This window comes from Ranitomeya variabilis, chromosome 7, assembly GCF_051348905.1.
Source record: "Ranitomeya variabilis isolate aRanVar5 chromosome 7, aRanVar5.hap1, whole genome shotgun sequence".
Classification (NCBI taxonomy): domain Eukaryota; kingdom Metazoa; phylum Chordata; class Amphibia; order Anura; family Dendrobatidae; genus Ranitomeya; species Ranitomeya variabilis.
In genome coordinates, this window is record NC_135238.1 from 118,412,885 (window position 1) to 118,438,003 (window position 25,119).

Genomic DNA, 25,119 nt, shown 5'->3' on the forward strand with positions numbered 1-25,119 from the left:
TGGAGCTGGCAGCTATATTTAGGGGCCGTTTGTTGTTATAATTACTTTTGTTGGGTAATTTAATGCCTTGCCTAATAGGTTCAGCCTGATATTGTGATCGGTTGTTCGTGCTCGTGGTGGGAGTAGCCGTTTCCCATTCTGTAGCTGTTTCCGAATTCGCCTCTATTATGTAGAGTTGGGAATACTTATTTGATATTGGGATTTGGATATCATCCCCAATATTGGTTTCTAGTAATTAGAAATTCTCCCCGTTGTCATGGGTAACTGGGGTTCCTTCATTGTTTTGAGTGTCGGTTGGTTCCTATTCATAATTATTCCTGGTGCGAACAGACATAGGAGTGTATTGTGTTGAATTTGTGTTGGTATATGTGGAGAAACCTAGAGATATATCCTCCAGATTCGTTGTTGGTGTTAGGTTGTACTCATCCAGGGTAACATATTTGTTGGTTGGGCTGGGTGTAGGCTCATTAATTGGTTGAATACTCTCAAATGGTAAATTGTCTCTGGCAAATTTTTTCATTTTTTTATTAACAATATCTTTCTCCTTCTCTTTTATTCGATACATAACATTAGAAGTGAGGTCATGTAGGTCCTCAATGTGATTGTATGCTTTTAGTTGTTCAAATAATCCAGTAATAGTCTGGTTAATTTTATTAAGGTTAATATGGCGTTTTTCAATAATAAATTGAAGAGCCTGGTTAGAAAATCTTATAAACATATCATCCCACTCCATTTGGATTTTGGGATCTCCAAAGTCCCCTGCAAGGGTTTTTTGTATGATTAGCCCCTTGGGGACAATGCCCGCCTTAGCATATTTTTCTAATGAGGCGATTTCCCATAAATTCCGCGTTTCATTGGTCAGTTGTTTCTCTAATGACCTTAGTAGGACTTTTACTTGGTCATGTTCATTCATAGATAGTTTATAATGAGAGAATTGCGTTTGAATAAATTTGTGTCGATAGTCTCTATCATGCTTTAATGCATCTATAGCCATTGTGCAGCTGCCTAAGTGTGGGAAACACAGAAGCAGATAAACAGTAGTATAAAATGAATGCACACTGGCGCTAAACTAATTATGGAAAGGAAAAGGGGGGATCAATCTAAAAACAAGAGCTGCTGGTGAAGGAACAGGGTCTGTGTAAAGCCCTGCTGATAATAAAACACAGAGGTATAAATGTATAAGAGCTATCACCTGTGCTAAAATAGTGCGTTGATAAATGAAAGTGAAAGTAAACACATGACAGATTGCTGCTCGTACTAAGGGGGAATGAACAAAAATATGCAAATCCAATAGTCCGGGAACAATACAGTAGTGCCGGTCACAGTAGGCTCCTTCACTATGTCTCAAGCAGAGAAGTACTTAGCACACATGCACTTACTGAGTTAGTCTGTAGTGATGCTTTAGCGTGGCTACACTTGCTCCCAAGGGGTGTTTGGTAGTCGGTCCCGCAATAGAGTGAAGCTGGGAGGTAGTGTGAGGGCTTTCACCCGCTGCGATCTTCCTCACTAAACACGAGAAGTTGGACTGAACCACCTGCCTCAGGCATGTCCCGGCCGGAAGCAACACCGAAGCGGTGGCGGAGTTTGGAAGGGGCATGGATAGAATGTGATGTCACACAGGTAAGAGGAAGGGGCGTATATGGGAACAAAGCAATCCAACGCGTTTCGAAGGATAAGTTCCTTCTTTGTCAGGGCTGCAGTTCCCTGTGAGGCCCATCCCTATATAGTGCTCGAACATTAACCCCTTCCTAGCCTCTTCACGTGACCTGCAGAGGGGATCAGGTGGACAATCCACTTCCTACATCTGGTAGTAATGGTTACATTTGGCCATTTTAAAAGGAACAAGTGTGTAAAACAGATTAAGTTGGGTGTGCACATAAAAAATATTCAAAATAAACAACTTACTTAAAACCAAATGTTACCACAAAGACGTGGATTCAAATAGTTTTATACACATATCAAGCTGCAACCTCCCAATCTGGCTCACTAATATTCCGAAAGGACAATTTATGCGTACTAGGAGAAATTGCACGGACCTTGATAATTATAATAATGAAACAATGCATATCACTAAACAATTTGAAGCCAAAGGCTATGATATGCAAGTTCTAAACACGGCAAGACATGCAGTGAGCCTTATACCAAGAACAACCTTATTAAACAAAGCAGAGCATAGCAATAGCCCACCTAATATCCAACAACAAATAAAGAGGCTACCTATAGTGACCCAGTTTCATTCCGGTTATAGAACATTCACCAATATTGTCCGTAAATATTGGCCCATTCTGCAGGGCGACACAAATATCGGTGATTTACTACCTAATTGTTGTGATCCGCTTTTTGGCTCCCCTGGTGGTGGCTGGTGGTACTGGAGACTTGTGTGTGCTTTTCTGCCTCAGCTCACCTGCTTCCATCAGTTTTGGGAGTTCCCTATTTAGCCTTGCTCTCCAGTCACTTCCTTGCCGGTCATCATTGTAACCTGAGTCATTCAGTTGCATGTTCCTGCTACTAGTCTGCTGATCAGCTAAGTGGACTCTTGTCCTTATTGTTTTGTTTTTCTTGTCCAGTTTACAGTTTTGTCATTTCCTGTTACTGGAAGCTCTTGTGGACTGAAATTGCCACTCCTGTGTCATGAGTTGACACAGGAGTCTTAAAGTAATTTCAGGATGGGTTTTTGAAAGGGTTTTTCAGCTGACCGTGAAGTCCTCTTTTGTATCCTTCCTCTATCTAGTAAGTGGACCTCGCTTTGCTAAATCTGCCTTCATACTGTGTATGTCTTTTCCTCTGAACTCATCGTTAATATACGTGGGGGCTACTATCATCTTTGGGGAATTTCTCCAGAGGTAAGCCAGGTCTGTTCCTTCCTCTTCCAGGCGTAGTTAGTTCTCCGGCTGGCGCATGGCATCTAGGCAGCCGTAGGAATGCTGTTAGTTGTGTGGTAGATTTAGGTCACGGTCAGCTTGAGTTTCCATCACCCGAGAGCTAGTCTGTTATTTTTGTGTTTCTGATGTTCCCATGCCATTGGGGAATCATGACAGTATGACCGGCCACTGTTAAAGTAATTGGCAGAAGAAAGGAGAGTAAAAGAAGTCTGTAGATTTTTTTTTTTTTTCCCTCTCATGTTTGCTACTTAGTTGGCTCAGTTGTATTTCTGCTCTATTTACAGCCTTGCCTTTCTCTCCTTCTAATCCTTGAATGGCTCTGATCTCTCCGGTTTAAGGATGGACCCTCAGAGTTTGGCTGCAGGTTTAAATAATCTTGCTACGAAGGTTCAGAATTTACAAGATTATGTTATACGTACTCCTATTTCTGAACCTAGATTCCTACACCAGAGGTATTTTCCGGAGATAGATCTCGGTTTCTGAATTTCAAATGTAATTGTAAATTATTCCTTTCTCTCAGACCTCACTCCTCTGGAGATCCTGTTCAGCAGGTTAAGATTGTGATTTCTTTGCTGCGAGGTGACCCTCAAAATTGGGCATTTTCATTGACACCAGGGGATCCTGCGTTGCTCAATGTGGATGCGTTTTTTCTGGCTTTAGGGTTGCTGTATGAGGAACCTAATTTGGAGATTCAAGCTGAAAAAGCTTTAATAGCCCTGTCTCAAGGGCAAGATGAAGCTGAGATATACTGCCAAAAATTTCGTAAATGGTCTGTGCTTACTCAGTGGAATGAGTGTGCCCTAGCGGCAAATTTCAGAGAGGGCCTTTCTGATGCCGTTAAGGATGTCATGGTGGGGTTTCCTACGCCCACAGGTCTGAATGAGTCCATGATAATGGCGATTCAGATTGATCGGCGTTTGCGGGAGCGCAAACCCGTGCACCATTTGGCGGTATCTTCTGAAGGGACGCCAGAGAAAATGCAATGACAGAATTCTGTCAAGAAGCGAGCGGCAGAATTATAGGCGCAAAAATGGCTTGTGCTTCTACTGTGGTGATTCCGCGCATGTTATATCAGCATGCTCTAAACGTACTAGGAAGGTTGACAAGTCTGTTTCTATTGGCACTTTACAGTCTAAATTTCTTCTGTCTGTAACTCTGATTTGTTCATTATCGGTTATTACCGTGGATGCCTATGTGGACTCTGGCGCCGCTCTGAGTCTCATGGATTGGTCCTTCGCCAGGCGCTGTGGGTTTGATTTGGAGCCTCTGGAAGTTCCTATACCTCTGAAGGGTATTGATTCTACACCTCTGGCTTGTAATAGACCACAGTTCTGGATGCAAGTGACTATGCGTATGACTCCAGACCATCAGGAGATGATTCGCTTCCTCGTGTTGTATAATTTACATGATGTTTTAGTGCTTGGATTACCATGGTTACAATCTCATAACCCAGTACTGGACTGGAAAACTATGTCTGTGTTAAGCTGGGGATGTCGGGGGGCTCATGGGGACATACCTTTGGTTCCTATCTCGTCATCTATTCCCTCTGAGATTCCTGCATTTTTGTCGGATTTTGGGGATATTTTTGAAGAGCCTAAAATTGGTTCTCTCCCTCCCCACAGAGAGTGTGATTGCGCCATAGATCTGATTCCAGGCAGTAAATTTCCAAAGGGTCGTTTGTTTAACCTATCTGTACCTGAGCATGCTGCCATGCGAGAATATGTTAAGGAGTCCCTGGAAAAGGGACATATTCGTCCTTCTTCATCACCTTTAGGAGCTGGGTTTTTCTTTGTCTCTAAAAAGGATGGCTCGCTGAGGCCTTGTATTGATTATCGACTCCTGAATAAAATTACTGTCAAATATCAGTATCCGTTGCCGCTGCTTACTGATTTGTTTGCTCGCATAAGGGGGGCTAAGTGGTTCTCCAAGATTGATCTCCGTGGGGCGTATAATTTGGTGTGAATTAAGCAAGGGGATGAGTGGAAAACCGCATTTAATACGCCTGAGGGCCACTTTGAGTATTTAGTAATGCCTTTCGGCCTTTCTAATGCGCCTTCAGTTTTTCAGTCCTTTATGCATGATATTTTCCGTGAATATCTGGATAAATTTATGATTGTGTATTTGGACGATATTTTGATTTTTTCTGAGGACTGGGAGTCTCATGTTCAGCAGGTCAGGAGGGTTTTTCAGGTCTTGCGGGAGAATTCTCTGTGTGTAAAGGGTTCTAAGTGTGTTTTTGGGGTTCAAAAGATTTCCTTTTTGGGGTACATTTTTTTCCCTTCTTCTGCTGAGATGGACCCTGTCAAGGTTCGGGCTATTTGTGACTGGACGCAGCCTACTTCTCTAAAGGGTCTTCAGAAGTTCTTGGGCTTTGCTAATTTTTATCGTCGATTTATAACTGGTTTTTCTGGTGTTGCTAAGCCTCTTACGGATTTGACTAAGAAGGGTGCTGATGTTGCCAATTGGTCCTCTGCCGCTGTGGAGGCCTTTCGGGAACTTAAGCGCCGCTTTTCGTCTGCCCCTGTGTTGCGCCAGCCCGATTTCTCTCTCCCCTTTCAGGTTGAGGTCGATGCTTCCGAGATCGGAGCGGGGGCGGTTTTGTCGCAGAAAAGTTCCGATTGCTCAGTGATGAGACCTTGTGCGTTCTTTTCTCGAAAATTTTCTGCCGCCGAAAGAAATTATGATGTCGGTAATCGGGAGCTTTTGGCCATGAAGTGGGCATTTGAGGAGTGGCGTCATTGGCTTGAGGGTGCTAGACATCAGGTGGTGGTTTTGACTGATCACAAGAATCTGATTTATCTTGAGTCTGCCAGGCGCCTGAATCCTAGACAGGCGCGCTGGTCGTTGTTTTTCTCTCGGTTTAATTTTGTGGTCTCATATCTACCAGGTTCTAAGAATGTGAAGGCGGATGCCCTTTCTAGGAGTTTTGAGCCTGATTCCCCTGGTGATTCGGAACCTACAGGTATCCTTAAGGATGGGGTGATATTATCCGCTATTTCCCCAGATCTGCGACGTGCTTTGCAAGAGTTTCAGGCGGATAGACCTGATCGCTGTCCACCTGGTAGACTGTTTGTTCCTGATGATTGGACCAGTAGAGTCATCTCGGAGGTTCATTCTTCTACGCTGGCGGGTCATCCTGGAATTTTTGGTACCAGGGATTTGGTGGCTAGATCCTTCTGGTGGCCATCTCTGTCTCGTGATGTGCGTGTTTTTGTGCAGTCTTGTGATGTGTGTGCTCGGGCCAAGCCTTGTTGTTCTAGGGCTAGCGGGTTGTTGTTGCCCTTGCCTATTCCGAAGAGGCCTTGGACGCACATCTCGATGGACTTTATTTCTGATCTTCCTGTCTCTCAGAGGATGTCTGTTATCTGGGTGGTGTGTGACCGTTTTTCTAAGATGGTTCATTTGGTGCCATTGCCGAAGTTGCCTTCCTCGTCTGAGTTGGTTCCTTTGTTTTTTCAAAATGTGGTTCGCTTGCATGGTATTCCTGAAAATATCGTTTCTGATAGGGGTACCCAGTTCGTTTCTAGATTTTGGCGGGCATTCTGTGCCAGGTTGGGCATTGATTTGTCTTTTTCGTCTGCCTTCCATCCTCAGACTAATGGCCAGACGGAGCGAACTAATCAAACTTTGGAGACGTATTTGAGGTGTTTTGTGTCTGCGGATCAGGATGATTGGGTTGCCTTTTTGCCGTTGGCGGAGTTTGCTCTTAATAATCGGGCCAGTTCTGCCACTTTGGTTTCCCCTTTCTTTTGCAATTCGGGGTTTCATCCCCGTTTTTCTTCTGGTCAGGTGGAGTCTTCGGATTGTCCTGGAGTAGATGCTGTGGTGGATCGGTTGTATCGGATTTGGGAACAAGTGGTGGACAATTTGAATTTGTCCCAGGAGAGGACTCAGCGGTTTGCTAACCGCCAGCGTCGGGTTGGTCCTCGCCTTCGTGTTGGGGACTTGGTGTGGTTGTCTTCCCGTTTTGTCCCAATGAGGGTTTCTTCTCCTAAATTTAAGCCTCGGTTCATCGGTCCCTATAGGATTTTGGAGATTATTAACCCTGTTTCCTTTCGTTTGGACCTTCCGGCATCTTTCGCTATCCATAATGTGTTCCATCGGTCGTTGTTGCGGAGATACGAGGTGCCGGTGGTTCCTTCTGCTGGGCCTCCTGCTCCTGTGCTGGTTGAGGGTGAATTGGAGTACGTTATAGAGAAGATCTTGGACTCCCGTATTTCCAGGCGGAGACTCCAGTACCTGGTTAAATGGAAGGGCTATGGTCAGGAAGATAATTCTTGGGTAACTGCCTCTGATGTTCATGCCTCGGATTTGGTTCGTGCCTTTCATAGGGCTCATCCAGGTCGCCCTGGCGGTTCTTGTGAGGGTTCGGTGCCCCCTCCTTAAGGGGGGGTACTGTTGTGATCCGCTTTTTGGCTCCCCTGGTGGTGGCTGGTGGTACTGGAGACTTGTGTGTGCTTTTCTGCCTCAGCTCACCTGCTTCCATCAGTTTTGGGAGTTCCCTATTTAGCCTTGCTCTCCAGTCACTTCCTTGCCGGTCATCATTGTAACCTGAGTCATTCGGTTGCATGTTCCTGCTACTAGTCTGCTGATCAGCTAAGTGGACTCTTGTCCTTATTGTTTTGTTTTTCTTGTCCAGTTTACAGTTTTGTCATTTCCTGTTACTGGAAGCTCTTGTGGACTGAAATTGCCACTCCTGTGTCATGAGTTGACACAGGAGTCTTAAAGTAATTTCAGGATGGGTTTTTGAAAGGGTTTTTCAGCTGACCGTGAAGTCCTCTTTTGTATCCTTCCTCTATCTAGTAAGTGGACCTCGCTTTGCTAAATCTGCCTTCATACTGTGTATGTCTTTTCCTCTGAACTCATCGTTAATATACGTGGGGGCTACTATCATCTTTGGGGAATTTCTCTAGAGGTAAGCCAGGTCTGTTCCTTCCTCTTCCAGGCGTAGTTAGTTCTCCGGCTGGCGCATGGCATCTAGGCAGCCGTAGGAATGCTTCCTGGCTACTGTTAGTTGTGTGGTAGATTTAGGTCACGGTCAGCTTGAGTTTCCATCACCCAAGAGCTAGTCTGTTATTTTTGTGTTTCTGATGTTCCCATGCCATTGGGGAATCATGACACCTAATAATCCAAGGTTCGTCTATACGAAAGCAAGAAATTTGGGCCTTCTTCTAGCTCCAACAACAAAATCAGTGTGTCAAAATAAGGCAGCACTCCAATCAGCAATCACATGCCCAAATTATGGGTTTAAACCATGTGGTGTGTGTTTGTGTTGTGCTCGCACAACTTTTAATAAGGCATTACAAACCACATTTACAGACTCAAGTGGGACAAGAAAGTTCCACATTAAAAGTAAAATATCTTGCGAGACAACAGGAGTAATTTATGTATTAAGATGCCCCTGTAACAAAATGTACGTGGGCCGGACAAAAAGGCGCCTTAAAATTAGAATAAAAGAACATCTAGACAATATAAATAAAGGTTATACAGGACACCCTTTATCTCAGCACTTTGCAGAGTATCATAACTGCTCATGTACTAATGTCTCTTTCTGTGGAATCCAATCCATCCAGCAGAATGCTAGAGGCGGCAATTTTGTAAAAATTATGTCAAGGGTGGAATCCAAATGGATTTTCACGCTTGATAGTTTAGCCCCAAAGGGACTCAACCAGGAAATTGAGCTATACGCTTTTTAACTCTTCAACCAATTAATATATCTATGAGTCAGACTCATCACCAATTTACATCTCATTAGCTATAGCTATTTTTGGAATGCATACCACCTTTCAAATCTTACCTATTGTAGTCTAAATTTTAATCTTATCTATCCAGCCCCACTAATGTTGGGGGGGGGTCTTAATTTCTGATCAGGTGATCATGACCGATTCTTTTAGTTATGTATACACGTATTTCTTAGCCCATCTAATGATCCGCATAATTGCGGTGGGTATTCACCTTCTAAGAAGCGTATAAGATTACATATGCACCCGATATTGGCTCATATATTTTTTATTATTTATTTTGTATATTTTTTATGTGCACGCCCAACTTAATCTGTTTTACACACTTGTTCCTTTTAAAATGGCCAAATGTAACCATTACTACCAGATGTAGGAAGTGGATTGTCCACCTGATCCCCTCTGCAGGTCACGTGAAGAGGCTAGGAAGGGGTTAATGTTGGAGCACTATATAGGGATGGGCCTCACAGGGAACTGCAGCCCTGACGAAGAAGGAACTTATCCTTTCGAAACGCGTTGGATTGCTTTGTTCCCATATGCGCCCCGTCCTCTTACCTGTGTGACGTCACATTCTATCCACGCCCCTTCCAAACTCCGCCACCGCTTCAGCGTTGCTTCCGGCCGGGGCACGCCTGAGGCAGGCGGTTCAGTCCAACTTCCCGTGTTTAGTGAGCAGGATTGCAGAAGGCAAAAGCCCTCACACTACCTCCCAGCTTCACTCTATTGCGGGACCGACTACCGAACACCCCTTGGGAGCAAGTGTAGCCACGCTAAAGCATCACTACAGACTAACTCAGTAAGTGCATGTGTGCTAAGTATTTCTCTGCTTGAGACATAGTGAAGGAGCCCACTGTGACCGGCACTACTGTATTGTTCCCGGACTATTGGATTTGCATATTTTTGTTCTTTCCCCCTTAGTAGGAGCAGCAATCTGCCATGTGTTTACTTTCACTTTCATTTATCAACGCACTATTATAGCGCAGGTGATAGCTCTTATACATTTATACCTCTGGTTTCATTAAGAACAATAAAGGAGTCTGTGTATTTATTTCAAATAAAGGATTTTTTAATGAGCGTCTGTGTTTTATTAACTATTTCACTATATGAGGTTAGTAATGGGGGCATCTAATTGACGCATCTTCATTACTAACCTCGGGGCTTGATGTCACAAAGGTGGCAACAACCCCTAACTATTACCCCATATGCCACCGCTACAGGGCAGAGGGAAGAGTGAGGCTAAGTGCCAGAATTGGAGCATCTTAGAGATGCACCTTTTCTGGGGTGGCTGGGGGCAGATGGTTTTAGCTGGTGGGGCCAATAACCATGGTCCATTCCTTGGCTATTAATATCTGCCCCCAGTCACTGGTTTTCCCTCTCTGGTGCAGAAAATTGCACGGGAGCCCACATCATTTTTTTACCTAAAAATAATATTTTATTAAATAAATACATGTCCCCTAATTTGCACACACACTATAGTAATTGCATTGATCACACACATTTATATATCTAACTATTATACATGGATTTACTGTATGTAACTCATGCTTCTTATCCTGTCGGCTCCTGCATTGATTTTATAGAAGCCGACAAAAGAATTAACGGCTAATCTTCTATCTATCTGTATGTATATATATATATATATATATATATATATATATATATATATACTGTATATATACAGTACAGACCAAAAGTTTGAACACACCTTCTCATTTAAAGATTTTTCTGTATTTTCGTGACAATGAAAATTTTACACTCACACTGAAGGTATCAAAACTATGAATTAACACATGTGAAATTATATACTTAACAAAAAAGTGTGAAACAACTGAAAATATGTCTTATATTCTAGGTTCTTCAAAGTAGCCACCTTTTGCTTTGATGACTGCTTTGCACACTCTTGGTATTCTCTTGATGAGCTTCAAGAGGTAGTCACCGGAAATGGTTTTCACTTCACAGGTGTGCCCTATCAGATTTAATAAGTGGGATTTCTTGCCTTATAAATGGGGTTGGGACTATCAGTTGTGTTGTGCAGACATCTGGTGGATACACAGGTGATAGTCCTACTGAATAGACTGTTAGAATTTGTATTATGGCAAGAAAAAAGCAGCTAACTAAAGAAAAATGAGTGGCCATCATTACTTTAAGAAATGAAGGCCAGTCAGTCCGAAAAATTGGGAAAACTTTGAAAGTGTCCCCAAGTGCAGTTGCAAAAACCTTCAAGCGCTACAAAGAAACTGGCTCACATGAGGACCGCCCCAGGAAAGGAAGACCAAGAGTCACCTTTGCTTCTAAGGATAAGTTTATCCGAGTCACCAGCCTCAGAAATCTCAGGTTAACAGCAGCTCAGATTAGAGACCAGGTCAATGCCACACAGAGTTCTAGCAGCAGACACATCTCTACAACAACTGTTAAGAGGAGACTTTGTGCAGCAGGCCTTCATGGTAAAATAGCTGCTAGGAAACCACTGCTAAGGACAGGCAACAAGCAGAAGAGACTTGTTTGGGCTAAAGAAAACAAGGAATGGACATTAGACCAGTGGAAATCTGTGCTTTGGTCTGATGAGTCCAAATTTGAGATCTTTGGTTCCAACCACCGTGTGTTTGTGGGATGCAGAATATGTGAACGGATGGACTCTACATGCCTGGTCCCCACAGAGAAGCATGGAGGAGGAGGTGTGGTGGTGTGGGGGTGCTTTGCTGGTGACACTGTTGGGGACTTATTCAAAATTGAAGGCATACTGAACCAGCATGGCTACCACAGCATCTTGCAGCGGCATGCTATTCCATCCGGTTTGCGTTTAGTTGGACCATCATTTATTTTTCAACAGGACAATGACCCCAAACACACCTCCAGGCTGTGTAAGGGCTATTTGACCAAGAAGGAGCGTGATGGGGTGCTACGCCAGATGACCTGGCCTCCACAGTCACCAGACCTGAACCCAATCGAGATGGTTTGGGTTGAGCTGGACCACAGAGTGAAGGCAAAAGGGCCAACAAGTGCTAAGCATCTCTGGGAACTCCTTCAAGATTGTTGGAAGACAATTTCTTGTGACTACCTCTTGAAGCTCATCAAGAGAATGCCAAGAGTGTGCAAATATGTCATCAAAGCAAAAGGCGGCTACTTTGAAGAGCCTAGAATATAAGACATATTTTCAGTTGTTTCACACTTTTTTGTTAAGTATATAATTCCACATGTGTTAATTCATAGTTTTGATGCCTTCAGTGTTAATGTATAATTTTCATAGTAATGAAAATACAGAAAACTCTTTAAATGAGAAGGTGTGTCCAAACTTTTGGTCTGTACTGTATATATGTATTCTATGTGTATATATCTATTCTATCTATTCTATTCTAACCTGTCAGTGTGATGTTACTGTACACCGCACATTAATTGCCGGCTTTTCAAAGGACATTGGTGTATATTTCTCGCAAGTCACACTGATGGTCTGTGTGGTTTGCGATTTTTTTTCTCGCACCCATAGACTTGTACTGGCGAGTTTTGGCAGATATACAATGCAAATCACAGCATGCTGCGATTTCACTTGCACGAATAAAGCAGTTGAGAAAAAAAAAGGTGATGGGAGTTGCCACATAGATTAACAGTGGTCCGAGTGCTATGTGATTTTTTTTCTCGCATAGCACTCGTCCGTATTATACGCTAGTGTGACTCCGGCCTTACACTGAGGTTTCCCTTGTATTATAGTATTAGCAAGGTGCTGTAACAATGGTCGATATGTCAGGAATGTGGCCTCATCTGTTGGGTGTTTAGAATTTGAAAAACACTAATCTAAAGTTTTCTTATTACTTTCATGTATAAAGTAATGTCTAAAACATATAAGGTCTTTTTTTAGGAGAATGTAATACATAAGAATGATTGCTAGTGTATCTTTGCAGGTGCTAGATGACCCTGATGGATTTGGAATTCTGAAACAAGCTTCATTGTACATCAATGACTTCTGGAACAAGCTGGATGTCTGTGCCATTCTAATCTTTATCAGTGGTTTGTTCTGCAGGTTAGAATAACAATACTGCTATTTTTAATTATTGTTGTTCGTTCTTCCACAAAGCTAATTCAAAAGTGAAATGTGAAAAATATTTTAATGCAAAATTGACATCCTAAATGGTTTCCAATATTTAACATTTTGGCACATGAAGTCGATGTATGCAATGGCTTTCCTTAGGCTTCCTCATTAGTGTACATGTCATGAGAAGCTTCCCTGTATGCAATAATCATATCCATTGGATTTAGTTCCCAGACAGGAGCCAAAAGAAAGTCTTCAGTAAATTTAACTGCTTCTCAATTCTAGAGTAAAGCTTAGTGGCTTTCACTACATAGGGCCAACATAGCATGATTAGTTTAGATTAATATGATGTCTGTATACCCATACATATACCATGACTTATGTATATGCCTTATGCCTTCCACCGGGGTATACCTCAGGTACATATATCTCTGCTGGATGACTTGAATGCTATTGAGAAAAAAGTGGATAAGCACATCCAAAGTAAAGCATTCCCCAAGCTTTATTATAAATCCATACTGTTAAAAGTCCATTTGTAAATAGTGATAAAGAAACCTCTCTGACATGTTTCTGGTGCTACCTGCTCCCTTAATCATAGAGCATCTTTTGTATGGATTTTTAAAGATATATATTTGGAATACAGCTTGAAGATTTTTTATTATTGGATGTGCCTGTCCGCCTCTTTTTTGCTTATGGAATGTTGGAATGTTATACATCTTAATCAACCATGCACAAAAAAAATAAAAAAAAGGGACTACTAAGTGGATTTTCAATCATGTAAGGGTACCGTTACACTAAACGATTTACCAATGATCACGACCAGCGATACGACCTGGCCGTGATCGTTGGTAAGTCGTTGTGTGGTCGCTGGAGAGCTGTCACACAGACAGCTCTCCAGCGACCAACGATGCCGAAGTCCCCGGGTAACCAGGGTAAACATCGGGTTACTAAGCGCAGGGCCGCGCTTAGTAACCCGATGTTTACCCTGGTTACCATTGTAAATGTAAAAAAACCCAAAAACACTACATACTCACATTCCGGTGACTGTCACGTCCCCCGCCGTCAGCTTCCCGCAGTGACTGTGTCAGTGCCGGCCGTAAAGCACAGCACAGCAGTGACGTCACCGCTGTGCTCTGCTTTTACTTTACGGCCGGCGCTCACAGTCAGTGCGGGAAGCTGACGGCGAGGGACGTGACAGTCACCGGAATGTGAGTATGTAGTGTTTTTGTTTTTTTTACATTTACAATGGTAACCTGGGTAAATATCGGGTTACTAAGCGCGGCCCTGCGCTTAGTAACCCGATGTTTACCCTGGTTACAAGCGAACACATCGCTGGATCGGTGTCACACACACTGATCCAGCGATGACAGCGGGTGATCCAGCGACGAAATAAAGTTTCAAACGATCTGCTACGACGTACGATTCTCAGCGAGGTCCCTGATCGCTGCTGCGTGTCAGACACAGCGAGATCGTATGGATATCTTTGGAACGTCAAGGATCGTGCAGTCGTAGTGACCAAAGTGCCACTGTGAGACGGTACCCTTAGAGTGAAACCCTTAGATGCTGCTAAGGGGCTTGATAAAGTAAAGGGCTCACTAAATAACTTATCAACACTTTGGGCATCTATTCATCAAAGTGTTTGCACTAGAATTGTGGTATGAAACACTATGAAATGTTGCAAATTTTTTGTGAAACTCTAAATTGTGCAAAAAAAGTTGATGTTTTTATGGCACTTTTTGGCTAGCTGCACCAAAGTGGTTAGAGCTGGGGTGGGGCTGAGTCGGCACGAGGCATGGCAACACCAGCTCGACAAATTAATCAAAAGTGGCAACATACAGCATATCAGAAAAATGCACACCAATGAGAAGATGCGCTAAATTCATTAAGTGACACACGTTTTTTAATGAATTTGGTGCATCTTATTCCTGAACACCTTTCTATAAGGGCTCATTCACACGTCCTGATATTTCCCATACTAGAAAAACCAGTACCAGAGATATCCGTGTCCCTGTGTTCATGTGTATAGGTGTTTCATACGTGTGGCATATGTGTGGCAACCATGTGCCGCCTGTGTGCAGCTCGAGCATCACACATACGGGTGCCAGAGAAAAGCCAGCACAATTTGCACTGTTTTCAGCTGAAGACAGCTCACATCATTGTTCCCTCCTCTCCCTGCAATCAGCAAGAGCAGGGGACAATGTTTTGAGTTGTATTCAGCCCCCACTGTCTACATCAAGTGTAAAATTAAGAATAAGATAAAAAAAAATCACATTATACTCACCTTAACCCCAAATCCTTGAAGTCATTGTCCTCTGTAAGCAAATAAAAATAAAAACATCAATATCCCTCATCTTTCCGAAGCTGAACAAGTCCAGAGAGTCCAACACCATAATCCATCTGTGCGACATATGCTCATAATAATAATAATAATAATGTTATTTATATAGCGCCAACATATTCCGCAGCGCTTTACAACTTATAGAGGGGACTTATACAGACAATAGACATTACAGCATAGCAGAAATCACAGTTCAAAACAGATACCAGGAGGAATGAGGGCCCTGCTCGCAAGCTTACAAACTATGAGGAAAAGGGGAGACACGAGAGGTGGATGGTAACAATTGCTTTAGTTATTTGGACCAGCCATAGTGTAAGGCTCGGGTGTTCATGTAAAGCTGCATGAACCAGTTAACTGCCTAAGTATGTAACAGTACAGACACAGAGGCTATTAACTGCATAAAGTGTATGAGAACATGATGGAGGAACATGATTATGTTGTTGTTTTTTATTAATAGGCCACACAGGGATAATTAGGTTAATGCGTTGAGGCGGTAGGCCAATCTGAACAAATTAGTTTTTAGTGCACGCTTAAAACTGTGGGGATTGGGGATTAATTGTATTAACCTAGGTAGTGCATTCCAGAGAATCGGCGCCGCACGTGTAAAGTCTTGGAGACGGGAGTGGGAGGTTCTGATTATTGAGGATGCTAACCTGAGGTCATTAGCAGAGCGGAGGGCACGGGTAGGTTGGTAGACTGAGACCAGAGAGGAGATGTAGGGTGGTGCTGAGCCATGGAGTGCTTTGTGGATGAGGGTAGTAGTTTTGTTTGCTCATCAGCATGAGCAGTGGCCTGAAGCGACCACTCACGATGAAGAGCAGGGGAGAATGACTTACTGCAGTCAATGGGTGCACGAACTGCGCTGACCTCAGTGAGATCATCGCAGTTCACTGTGAGAAATCACAGTGCAGTGAGTCATTCTCCCCAGCTCTTCAGAGCAGGGGAGAATGACTTACTGCAGTCAATGGGCGCATGAACTGCGCTGACCTCAGTGAGATCATCGCAGTTCACTGTGAAAAATCACCGTGCATTGAGTCATTCTCCCCAGCTCTTCAGTGTGACTGGTCGCCTCAGGCCATTGTTCATGCTGATGAGCAAATGTCGCACAGATGGATTACAGAGTGGGACACTCTGGATTCTTTCAACTTTGGATAGCTGGCAATGCCATTAGTGTACTTAATTCTTTAGTTTTTCATATAATAAAGATTTTTTTTATTCTGAAAATGTTTATTGCTTTTTGTGCTTTATGTCCTTTTCTTATCACAATGTGGAGACTAGTGGATGACAGAAGAAGATTCCTCTTTCTGCCTAACCGTTTAATGTTATCCACTTCAATTAATTGGTCAAACACGTGGTCCTATTGCAGAAGCTTGTCAGATGTATGTTACAGCTGGCACCTGGTGCTAGTTCAGCAGGTTCAGTTTCTGTTGAATGTCGAGAAGTTTATTTCTGAGTAAACAACCATAAAATAATTGACAATAGACTACAGAATGCATATGTTCTCAAAGCTAAGAATAATATATAAAGTTACTTTTTACTGTTTTTCTGTCTTTATTGATTCACATTATTGTAGATTTAGTGTATAATAAATGATGAATAAAGCCTTTGTTTTACAGGTTAATACCAGCAACATTTTACCCTGGAAGAATTATTTTATCTCTAGATTTTGTAATTTTTTGTTTACGTCTTATGCATATTTTTACAATAAGTAAAACTCTTGGACCTAAAATCATAATTGTTAAGAGAATGGTAAGTAATACGTATGTGCATATAGGCACCTCTGGTTTGGAAAATCTATTTGGAATTAACATTACAGCATTTTGGGTCAGCAGAACCAAAATCCTCATTTTGGAGCTCACCTATTAGCCAAGGCCGAAAAAAAAATAAAATGTGGCATAATTAGTAATACTGTCTAATTCTTAGCCCAGACACAGACTGTTAAAATGTGCCAAATTTATCAAAGTAGTTTATGCTGTTTGATAAATATGATGTATTATAAGGTTGTCTAATCTACGTTTACATCACCCATTAGATTGCTTTTTTGTGCCAGAATTTTGTACCATTATTTTTGTGCATGATGTCACACACTAGGCCACATGCCTTTAATGTGAGTTCATGCCTCCTTGTTGGACAAGAAAAAAGTCAAATCACCGCACTCATCATGTTGATTTTTGCTAACGTGAGGATTTATTCAAGATGAGAGACGAAAACAACAGGGCAATAGTATTTTAACGTTTCGGCCACTCAGTGGCCTTGATCACAAAGTGCGTGCCTTAATGGTTGTTTTGTATTCCGTCATGTGATATAAAGATATTCTACTGAGTTCAAGGTTAAAGAAGGCGTCGTATTTCCCAAGATTGGGGAAATAAGGCCTAAGGTCCAATGGGTGGTTGTCAGAGACAGGGTAAATCTGGTTCTAGTACCTCTGTCAAGAGCTAGGTTGGCTTGATATTAGTCTAAATGTCCCGTCCTAGGTGTGAGATCCGGTATAGATGCAATTACGGTGCTGTTACTTAGGAGCAAAAGCAGCTCCAAGGTGTATAGACCCACTAGAACGAAGTGGGGGTATCTGCTCGGATATCAAATATCCGAGGAAGCGCTATGTGGGAGCTTGAAATCTGCGTTGGTGGTGAGGTGGCAGACGCCGACGCACACTGTGTCTTGGCGGTGAAACCAGCAGTGCTGGTTTCACCGCCAAGACACAGTGTGCGTCGGCGTCTCCCACCTCACCACCAACGCAGATTTCAAGCTCCCACATAGCGCTTCCTCGGATATTTGATATCCGAGCAGATACCCCCACTTCGTTCTAGTGGGTCTATACACCTTGGAGCTGCTTTTGCTCCTAAGTAACAGCACCGTAATTGCATCTATACCGGATCTCACACCTAGGACGGGACATTTAGACTAATATCAAGCCAACCTAGCTCTTGACAGAGGTACTAGAACCAGATTTACCCTGTCTCTGACAACCACCCATTGGACCTTAGGCCTTATTTCCCCAATCTTGGGAAATACGACGCCTTCTTTAACCTTGAACTCAGTAGAATATCTTTATATCACATGACGGAATACAAAACAACCATTAAGGCACGCACTTTGTGATCAAGGCCACTGAGTGGCCGAAACGTTAAAATACTATTGCCCTGTTGTTTTCGTCTCTCATCTTGAATAAATCCTCACGTTAGCAAAAATCAACATGATGAGTGCGGTGATTTGACTTTTTTCTCTAGTACTAAGGGGGCTTTTGGCTCCGTTCACTAGCACCATCGAACTCCACCCTAGTCGAGTGCTAGCTCTTCGTCTCTTCCTTGTTGGACAAGGCACAAAAATTGTCTATAACACATAACATAATGATTAAAGTCATGAAAGAGGTTTTCTTAGCACAGATTTCTACAGAATTTTAGCTTGATAAATATGCTCCTTTGTCTTTCTATCAGGAGTACATGATATGTTCCTTATTAGAACAAATGCCATTATTTTTAAATGGCCCAATTGTAGCACATCAGGATACTTGAACAGTTACTGTCAGGTTCCATTGCTGATAACAGATGATTGCTGGAGATACCACCAAACATTTGTTTACAGACAACATAGATAGAAAATGACATTTTTTTTCTGCAAGTTATTTATTTTTTTCACACACTGTGCATACTAGTTAGTATTCTTTTCTACTGATCACGTCATCTGTATCTGGCATGCTTCCATACTGTTTACACAATAGATTTCTGCATATATAAAAAATAAGGTGGCATGTAATGCAAGTTTTATTTATTCATAGATGAAAGACGTCTTCTTTTTCCTTTTCCTCCTGGCTGTGTGGGTTGTGTCTTTTGGAGTTGCAAAGCAAGCCATATTGATCCACAATGAGATAAGAGTGGATTGGATATTCCGCGGGGTTGTCTACCATTCCTACATGACTTTATTTGGACAGATTCCTTCCTACATAGACGGTATTAAATGTTTCTTAGCTTATGACAATAGAAAAGATGTGTAGTCCACGGTAATCTTTCCATGACTGAAAATACTGTATTGATGTTTGTCATGTTTTCCCTCATGTCGCTGCACAATTTTGATAGAATCCTATGTTGTGCTTCTCATGTACAGTGATGAGCAAAAGGGTAACAATATTTTGAACTTGTTGAATTTCAGGCTCCATATCTCCCCATTTTATAGAAAATCAACTTGGCTAATTCATACATAAATTTGACTTGCAACTATTTAGCATATGATTTTTTATACAAATTCTTGTCATGCCACTGCATTGTTACTGTTTTGCTCCTGGTGGTTGAAAAATCTCTTTCTGTTTATTACAAAATACAACCTGTTCACATATTCCCTAATAGCTCAGTGTGATATTAGGTTGAATCCCAAGTGAAAGGTCACTGGTTTGAATCAAGGAAAAGTTATGAAGAAGATTTCCCAAGAAAGGAGAAGGAGCATCATCCAGCTGATTGCTAGAGGTCTCTTGGCCAAAAAATTGCCAACCTGCATCATATGAGTGCCATGATAGTTGAAAGAAAATGAAATGAAGTCTGTACATCCATTCAAAGCCAATAAGTGGACGTCCAGGCAAAATATCGGAGCTGAAGTGGAGATGGCTCATATACTTCGTAATAGTGAGATCACAGACATCCATGTAAGCAATGTGAAATGCACTTTACACAAGTCTGGAATGTTGGTTCAAAAAAAAGGTGAAGAAGCGTCAACTTCAATATCATCATAAGAAGCATCAGCTCAAGCTTGACAAAACATACAAAAAGTGGACAGTAGGAGATTAGAAATGAGTAATAAAACAAAAGTCAATAGAGTAGGTTTTGATGGGTGCATATGGGTCTGCAAGAAACAAGGGAAAAGGGGCTAATGGATCGAGAAATTGAAGGAACTGTCAAATTCGATGGATAAAGCCTGATGACATGGGGTTGTTTCACAGCCAAAGGCATTGGATACTTGACCAGGATAGATGATGTCTCAATGCTGAGCTATATGTGAGTATCCTACAAGATGAGTTACTTCATACACTCAAGTGTTATGGGTATGAAAAGGATGACATAGTGTTCCAACAGGCCAACAACATGAAGCATATGTTAAGATTGGCAAATAAATGGTTTTATTACAATGAAGTAGAAGTGTTGGATTGCCCTCTCAGTCCGTAGACCTCAACCCTACTGAACACTTGTGGGTAGAGTTGAAGTAAAAACTGTATTCATACCCAAGTGAGCTAACCAGTATACGCCAATTTTGGGAACGTGTAGAAGAGACATGAGATCAGATTTTTATCGAAACATGCTTGAATCTGATCAAGAGTATACCAAGAAGAATTTAGGCAGTGTTGAAAGTCAAAGATAGACTTACAAAATATTAACAAAATAATAAAAATTTACATTTAGGTTTTTGGGAGCAAAACAGTACCAAGACAGTGACATGATATAAATCTGCATAACTAATCATATGCTAAATAGGTGCAAGTCAAATTTATGTATGAGATATCCAAGTTGATAATCTATAAAATGATGATATCCTCAAGTTTGAAGCAGTTTTGGATGGTGAGTTATGGAGCCTGAATGACAAAAGTTTAAAACAGCGTTATCCTTTTGCTCATCACTGTAAATGAGACCACCCTATTACTTTTAAGTCAGCAAAGCCTGAAAATATAGTGGGACGATAGTTCTAATCTAGTACATGGAATGTTCTTTATTAAAATTATCTAGTTTGAAACACATCACAGGGACCAAGGATGAAGTACAGACCTTGTTCTCAATTGACTAAAACATAGCATTAAGGTGCCTGTTGAACATCTAATTCCTAAACCATGACCCAAAGGCTTCTTGTACAGGGTGGAGTTTTATGCTTGAGTTTGTATGATGGCACACAGTCACTACAATCTTGTAAAGTGGGTGAAAACACTTCGTGCCGTTTTATGCCATTTTGCTGTTTGCCATATGAAACATAGCAACCTATAAAGCAAAGCTTTAAGTAGAAAATAAGTCTGTAGGACTCCTCTTTAGAGTGAGCTTGTTTTAAACCAGTTCACATGGAATCTGTAAAAAACAACATCTCTATGTGTGCCTCTGATATCATGCTATTTCTTGTGTAAATCTAGTCTCACAGGTTTTTTCTCAGGACTTTCACATCTTAACGACAAATAATGTACAGAGTATGCCAGCTCACTGCCTTTGATGCAGGCATGGAAGATGATGGCCTGCAGTTGATGGCTGTAATATTCAGCCATCGTCTGCCAGTAATAGACAAGAGTGGAGTGGAGCTCCACCTGCTACTGTCAACCTGTAAAATGCAACTGTCAATCTGTGACATTGCCATTTATAGTACACTGACAGGCACCGCGCTATTCAAAGCACTCATTGGCACGCTTATGACATGATCATGGGGTGTTGATGGGATGCAGTGATGACCAGTGGTCTGCTGAAGACCCCTGAGCCTGTCATTAAGAGATACCTGTGAATGCCAGCCTATGGCTGGTGTTCAAAGGGGACTGTGACTTTGCTATAAATAGTAATACTATGGTGTTGATGTGTAAAGTAGAAGAAATCAGATAATCGCAGGTTTAAGTCCCCTAAAAGTACTTACAAATAAAGCAAAAAGTAAGAAAAAAATGTTTTTCAAAATATGAAGATAATAAAAAAGTCTAAAAGTTCAAATTAATCCCTCTTTCCCATATTAAATATTAAGAAATATCTATATATTTAAATATGCATGTTTGCTATCACTGCATTTGTAAAAGTCTGTTCCATAAAAATATAAAATAAATTAATCTGATCAGTAAATGGCGTAATGAGAAAAAAAATAGAAACTTCGTTTTTACAGCTGCTGCAACAACACAAAAAAGTAATAAGAGGTGATCAAAGCAGCTTATCTACCTCTAAATGATATTGATGTAAATATCAGCTCTAGTTGCAAAAAAATATGCTGTAAATTACACAGCTCCATATCCTGAAAATTAAAAGAGAAGAGTGACAGCTCTCGAAAAATGGCATCACAAAAACTATGCATGTTTGGTATCTCTGTAATTGTAATGACCCGGAGAATCATACTGCAAGGTAATTTTTACCATAAAATAAACACTGGAAAAAAAAATCCCAAATTTCAGAATTTTGCTTTTTTTGCTGTTTTACCACCCTTGGTATATGGAAAATGGAAAAATGGTAAAAATGGACTATGGAAAAATAAAACTGTTATGGCTCTAGGAAGAAGGGGAGTAACAAAAGAAAGCACAAAAATTGTCCAGTCCTTAAAGGGTTAATTACATGTTTTATGATATTAATCATGTTAAGTCCATACCTGTAGGGTCAATGTGCCTGGGTAAACAATGACAGAGAAAAAAACTCCACTTTATTGTTCAACAAGCATGTCATTGTACATTTTATTATTATTATTATTATTATTATTATTATTATACATTTTTATAGCGCCATTTATTCCATGGCGCTTTACATGTGAATACGGGGCAAATATAGACAAATACATTAAACATAAGTAAAAAACAAGGCACACAGGTACATAAGGAGGGAGAACCCTGCCCGCGAGGGCTCACAGTCTGCCGGGGATGGGTGAGGATACACTAGGAGAGGGTAGAGCAGGTTGTGCGGCGGTTCAGTAGGTTGAGGATCACTGGAGGCTAGAGGCTTGTCGGAAGAGGTGAGTCTTCAGGTTCTTTTTGAAGGTTTCTATGGTAGGCAAAAGTCTGATGTGTTGGGATAGAGAATTCCAGAGTATGGGGGAAGCATGGGAGAAGTCTTGGATGCGGTTGTGGGAAGAAGAGATGAGAGGTGAGTAGAGAAGCAGGTCTTGAGAGGATCGGAGGTTGCGTGTAAGTAGGTACCGGGAGACCATGTCACAGATGTATGGAGGAGATAGGTTGTGGATGGCTTTGTATGTCATTGTGAGGGTTTTGAACTGGAGTCTCTGGGCAATAGGAAGCCAGTGAAAGGCATGGCATAGGGGAGAGGCTGGGGAATATTGGGGAGACAGGTAGATTAGTCAGGCAGCAGAGTGGAGGATGGATTGGAGTGGTTCCAGAGTGCTAGAGGGGAGTCCAGAGGGTAGGAGGTTGCAGTACTCAAGGCGGGAGATAAGGGCATGCACTAGTATTTTTGTGGTGTCGCGGTTAAGGAATGCGTGGATCCAGGAAATATTTTTGAGTTTGAGACGGCAGGAGGAGGCAAGGGCTTGGACATGTGGCTTGAATGAGAGGGCAGAGTCGAGGATCACCCCGAGGCACCGGGCGTGTGGGACTGAGGAAAGTGAGCTGCCATTGACATTGATGGATAGGTCTGGTGGAGGAGTAGAGTGAGATGGGGGAAAGCTGATGAATTCTGTTTTGTCCATGTTCAGGTGTAGAAAGCGAGCAGAAAAGAAGGTTGAAATAGAAGACAGACAGTGCGGGATTTTGGTAAGTAAGGAGGTGACGTCAGGTCCGGATAGGTAGATCTGCATGTCATCGGCGTAGAGATGGTACTGCATACCGTGGGATTCTATGAGCTGTCCAAGGCCGGAGGTGTAGATGGAGAAGTGAAGGGGTCCTAGAACAGAGTCTTGAGGAACACCGACTGACAAGGGGACATTTCGTAGCAACTGTGCCTTGTTTTACAGCATAGTATGTGGAAAATAACATTCAGTCCGGTGATTGGAGTTTGATTCTCGCAAGTCAGTTATTTATGGCTTATAGTATAGACAGGAGTAGTGAAGCCGGGACATCACTCATCAAATATAGTCTGACAGGTGCCACTATCAAAGTGTATCAAGTGTGTGTTCTCTCCCTCCTCCCCTCCCTCTACACACACCGCTCTGGCCCTATCAGACCATCTGCATGTTGTCTGTCTTTTCCCTACACTTTATATGAATATGATATCCCCAAATCAGTTATTTGTCACAACATTCTTTTTTTGATAGCGGGATTCTCAATGATTTTGATTTGGCATTTTATTTATATGGCCAAAAAGGCTATTATTCACCTCTCACAATACCAATTCCAAGTATAAAGTACAGTTGGGAAGATAAGTATTTAATACACTGATGATATTGCAAGTTTTCCCACCTAAAAGGAATGGAGAGGTCTGTAATTTTTATCATAGGTATACGAGGGGCTGCTAAGTCTTTAGCTTTAGCCAGAAAGAAACGAGATAGGATGATGAAACTTTAGATTTATTCCACATACTCTCCACTGATGTCAACACACTTCTTACATCAGTATTTCAAGTTCTGTAAGCCTTGGAAAAAGAAGGATTTCAGTTGTGCCTCAAACCACGCATCCGTAACAGCCATGACATCAGAAGTAGTGTAAAATTTGGTACCCTTGAGGTGTTTCTTCAGGTTTGGAAACAGATGATAGTCGGAGGGATCTAGATCTGGTGAATAAGGTGGGTGGTCATCCAGCTGTGAGTGACAGAATAGAAAAATAGGTAAATGCTTTAAAATACGTGCATTAGCCCTCCCCAATATATTGTTATTAAAGCTGCATATAAGCGCACCTTATGCCCACGTGCACAATGAACTTAATTATATAAAAGAAAACAATTATATGTACTAAAGATAATTACGGTAATAGTGATCATAAGCCTACCTATACTTCTATATGAAAACATAAAAGCACCGACAACAGTTTTTTTAGTCCAAAATATCAAAAATACTTTATTATAATAAATATATAGACAGATTCAGGGGGAGCACAGGAGGACATGCAGCAATGCGGCACAAAAGTGCCCGATGAAAGCAGTGGACAGTAAATCATTCATATGTGTAAACAACAGATTCCATCATACATAACCATGGTACGGCTGGTGCATAGCACAGCAAATAACAAATGCGTTCCCATAGCCAAGTAACAAGATAGCAGTCTATGCATAGCAGAGCCGAGCAAACATAGCACAGGGAAAAGTAAAGGTACCTTCACACGAAACGACTTTGTAACGATATCGCTAGCGATCCTGGCTAGCGATATCGTTTAGTTTGACAGGCAGCAGCGTTCGTTCAGGATCCTGCTGTGATGTCGCTGGTCGCTGAATAAAGTTCAGAACTTTATTTGGTCGTCCGATCGCCGTGTATCGTTGTGTTTGACAGCAAAAGCAACGATACCAGCGATATTTTACACTGGTAACCAGGGTAAACATCGGGTTACTAAGC

General features: G+C 41.8%; 1 protein-coding gene across 2 annotated transcripts in view; it reads left to right on the plus strand.

Moving 5' to 3' along the window:
- Positions 1–25,119, plus strand: part of LOC143786355 (transient receptor potential cation channel subfamily M member 2-like) — a 1,952,850-nt gene that overhangs the window by 843,857 nt on the left and 1,083,874 nt on the right. For both annotated transcript variants that reach the window (XM_077275686.1, XM_077275685.1), the window contains 3 exons: positions 12,517–12,635; positions 16,599–16,731; positions 18,761–18,932. In XM_077275686.1, coding sequence (XP_077131801.1) covers positions 12,517–12,635; positions 16,599–16,731; positions 18,761–18,932 — 424 coding nt within the window. The remainder of the gene's footprint in view (positions 1–12,516; positions 12,636–16,598; positions 16,732–18,760; positions 18,933–25,119) is intronic.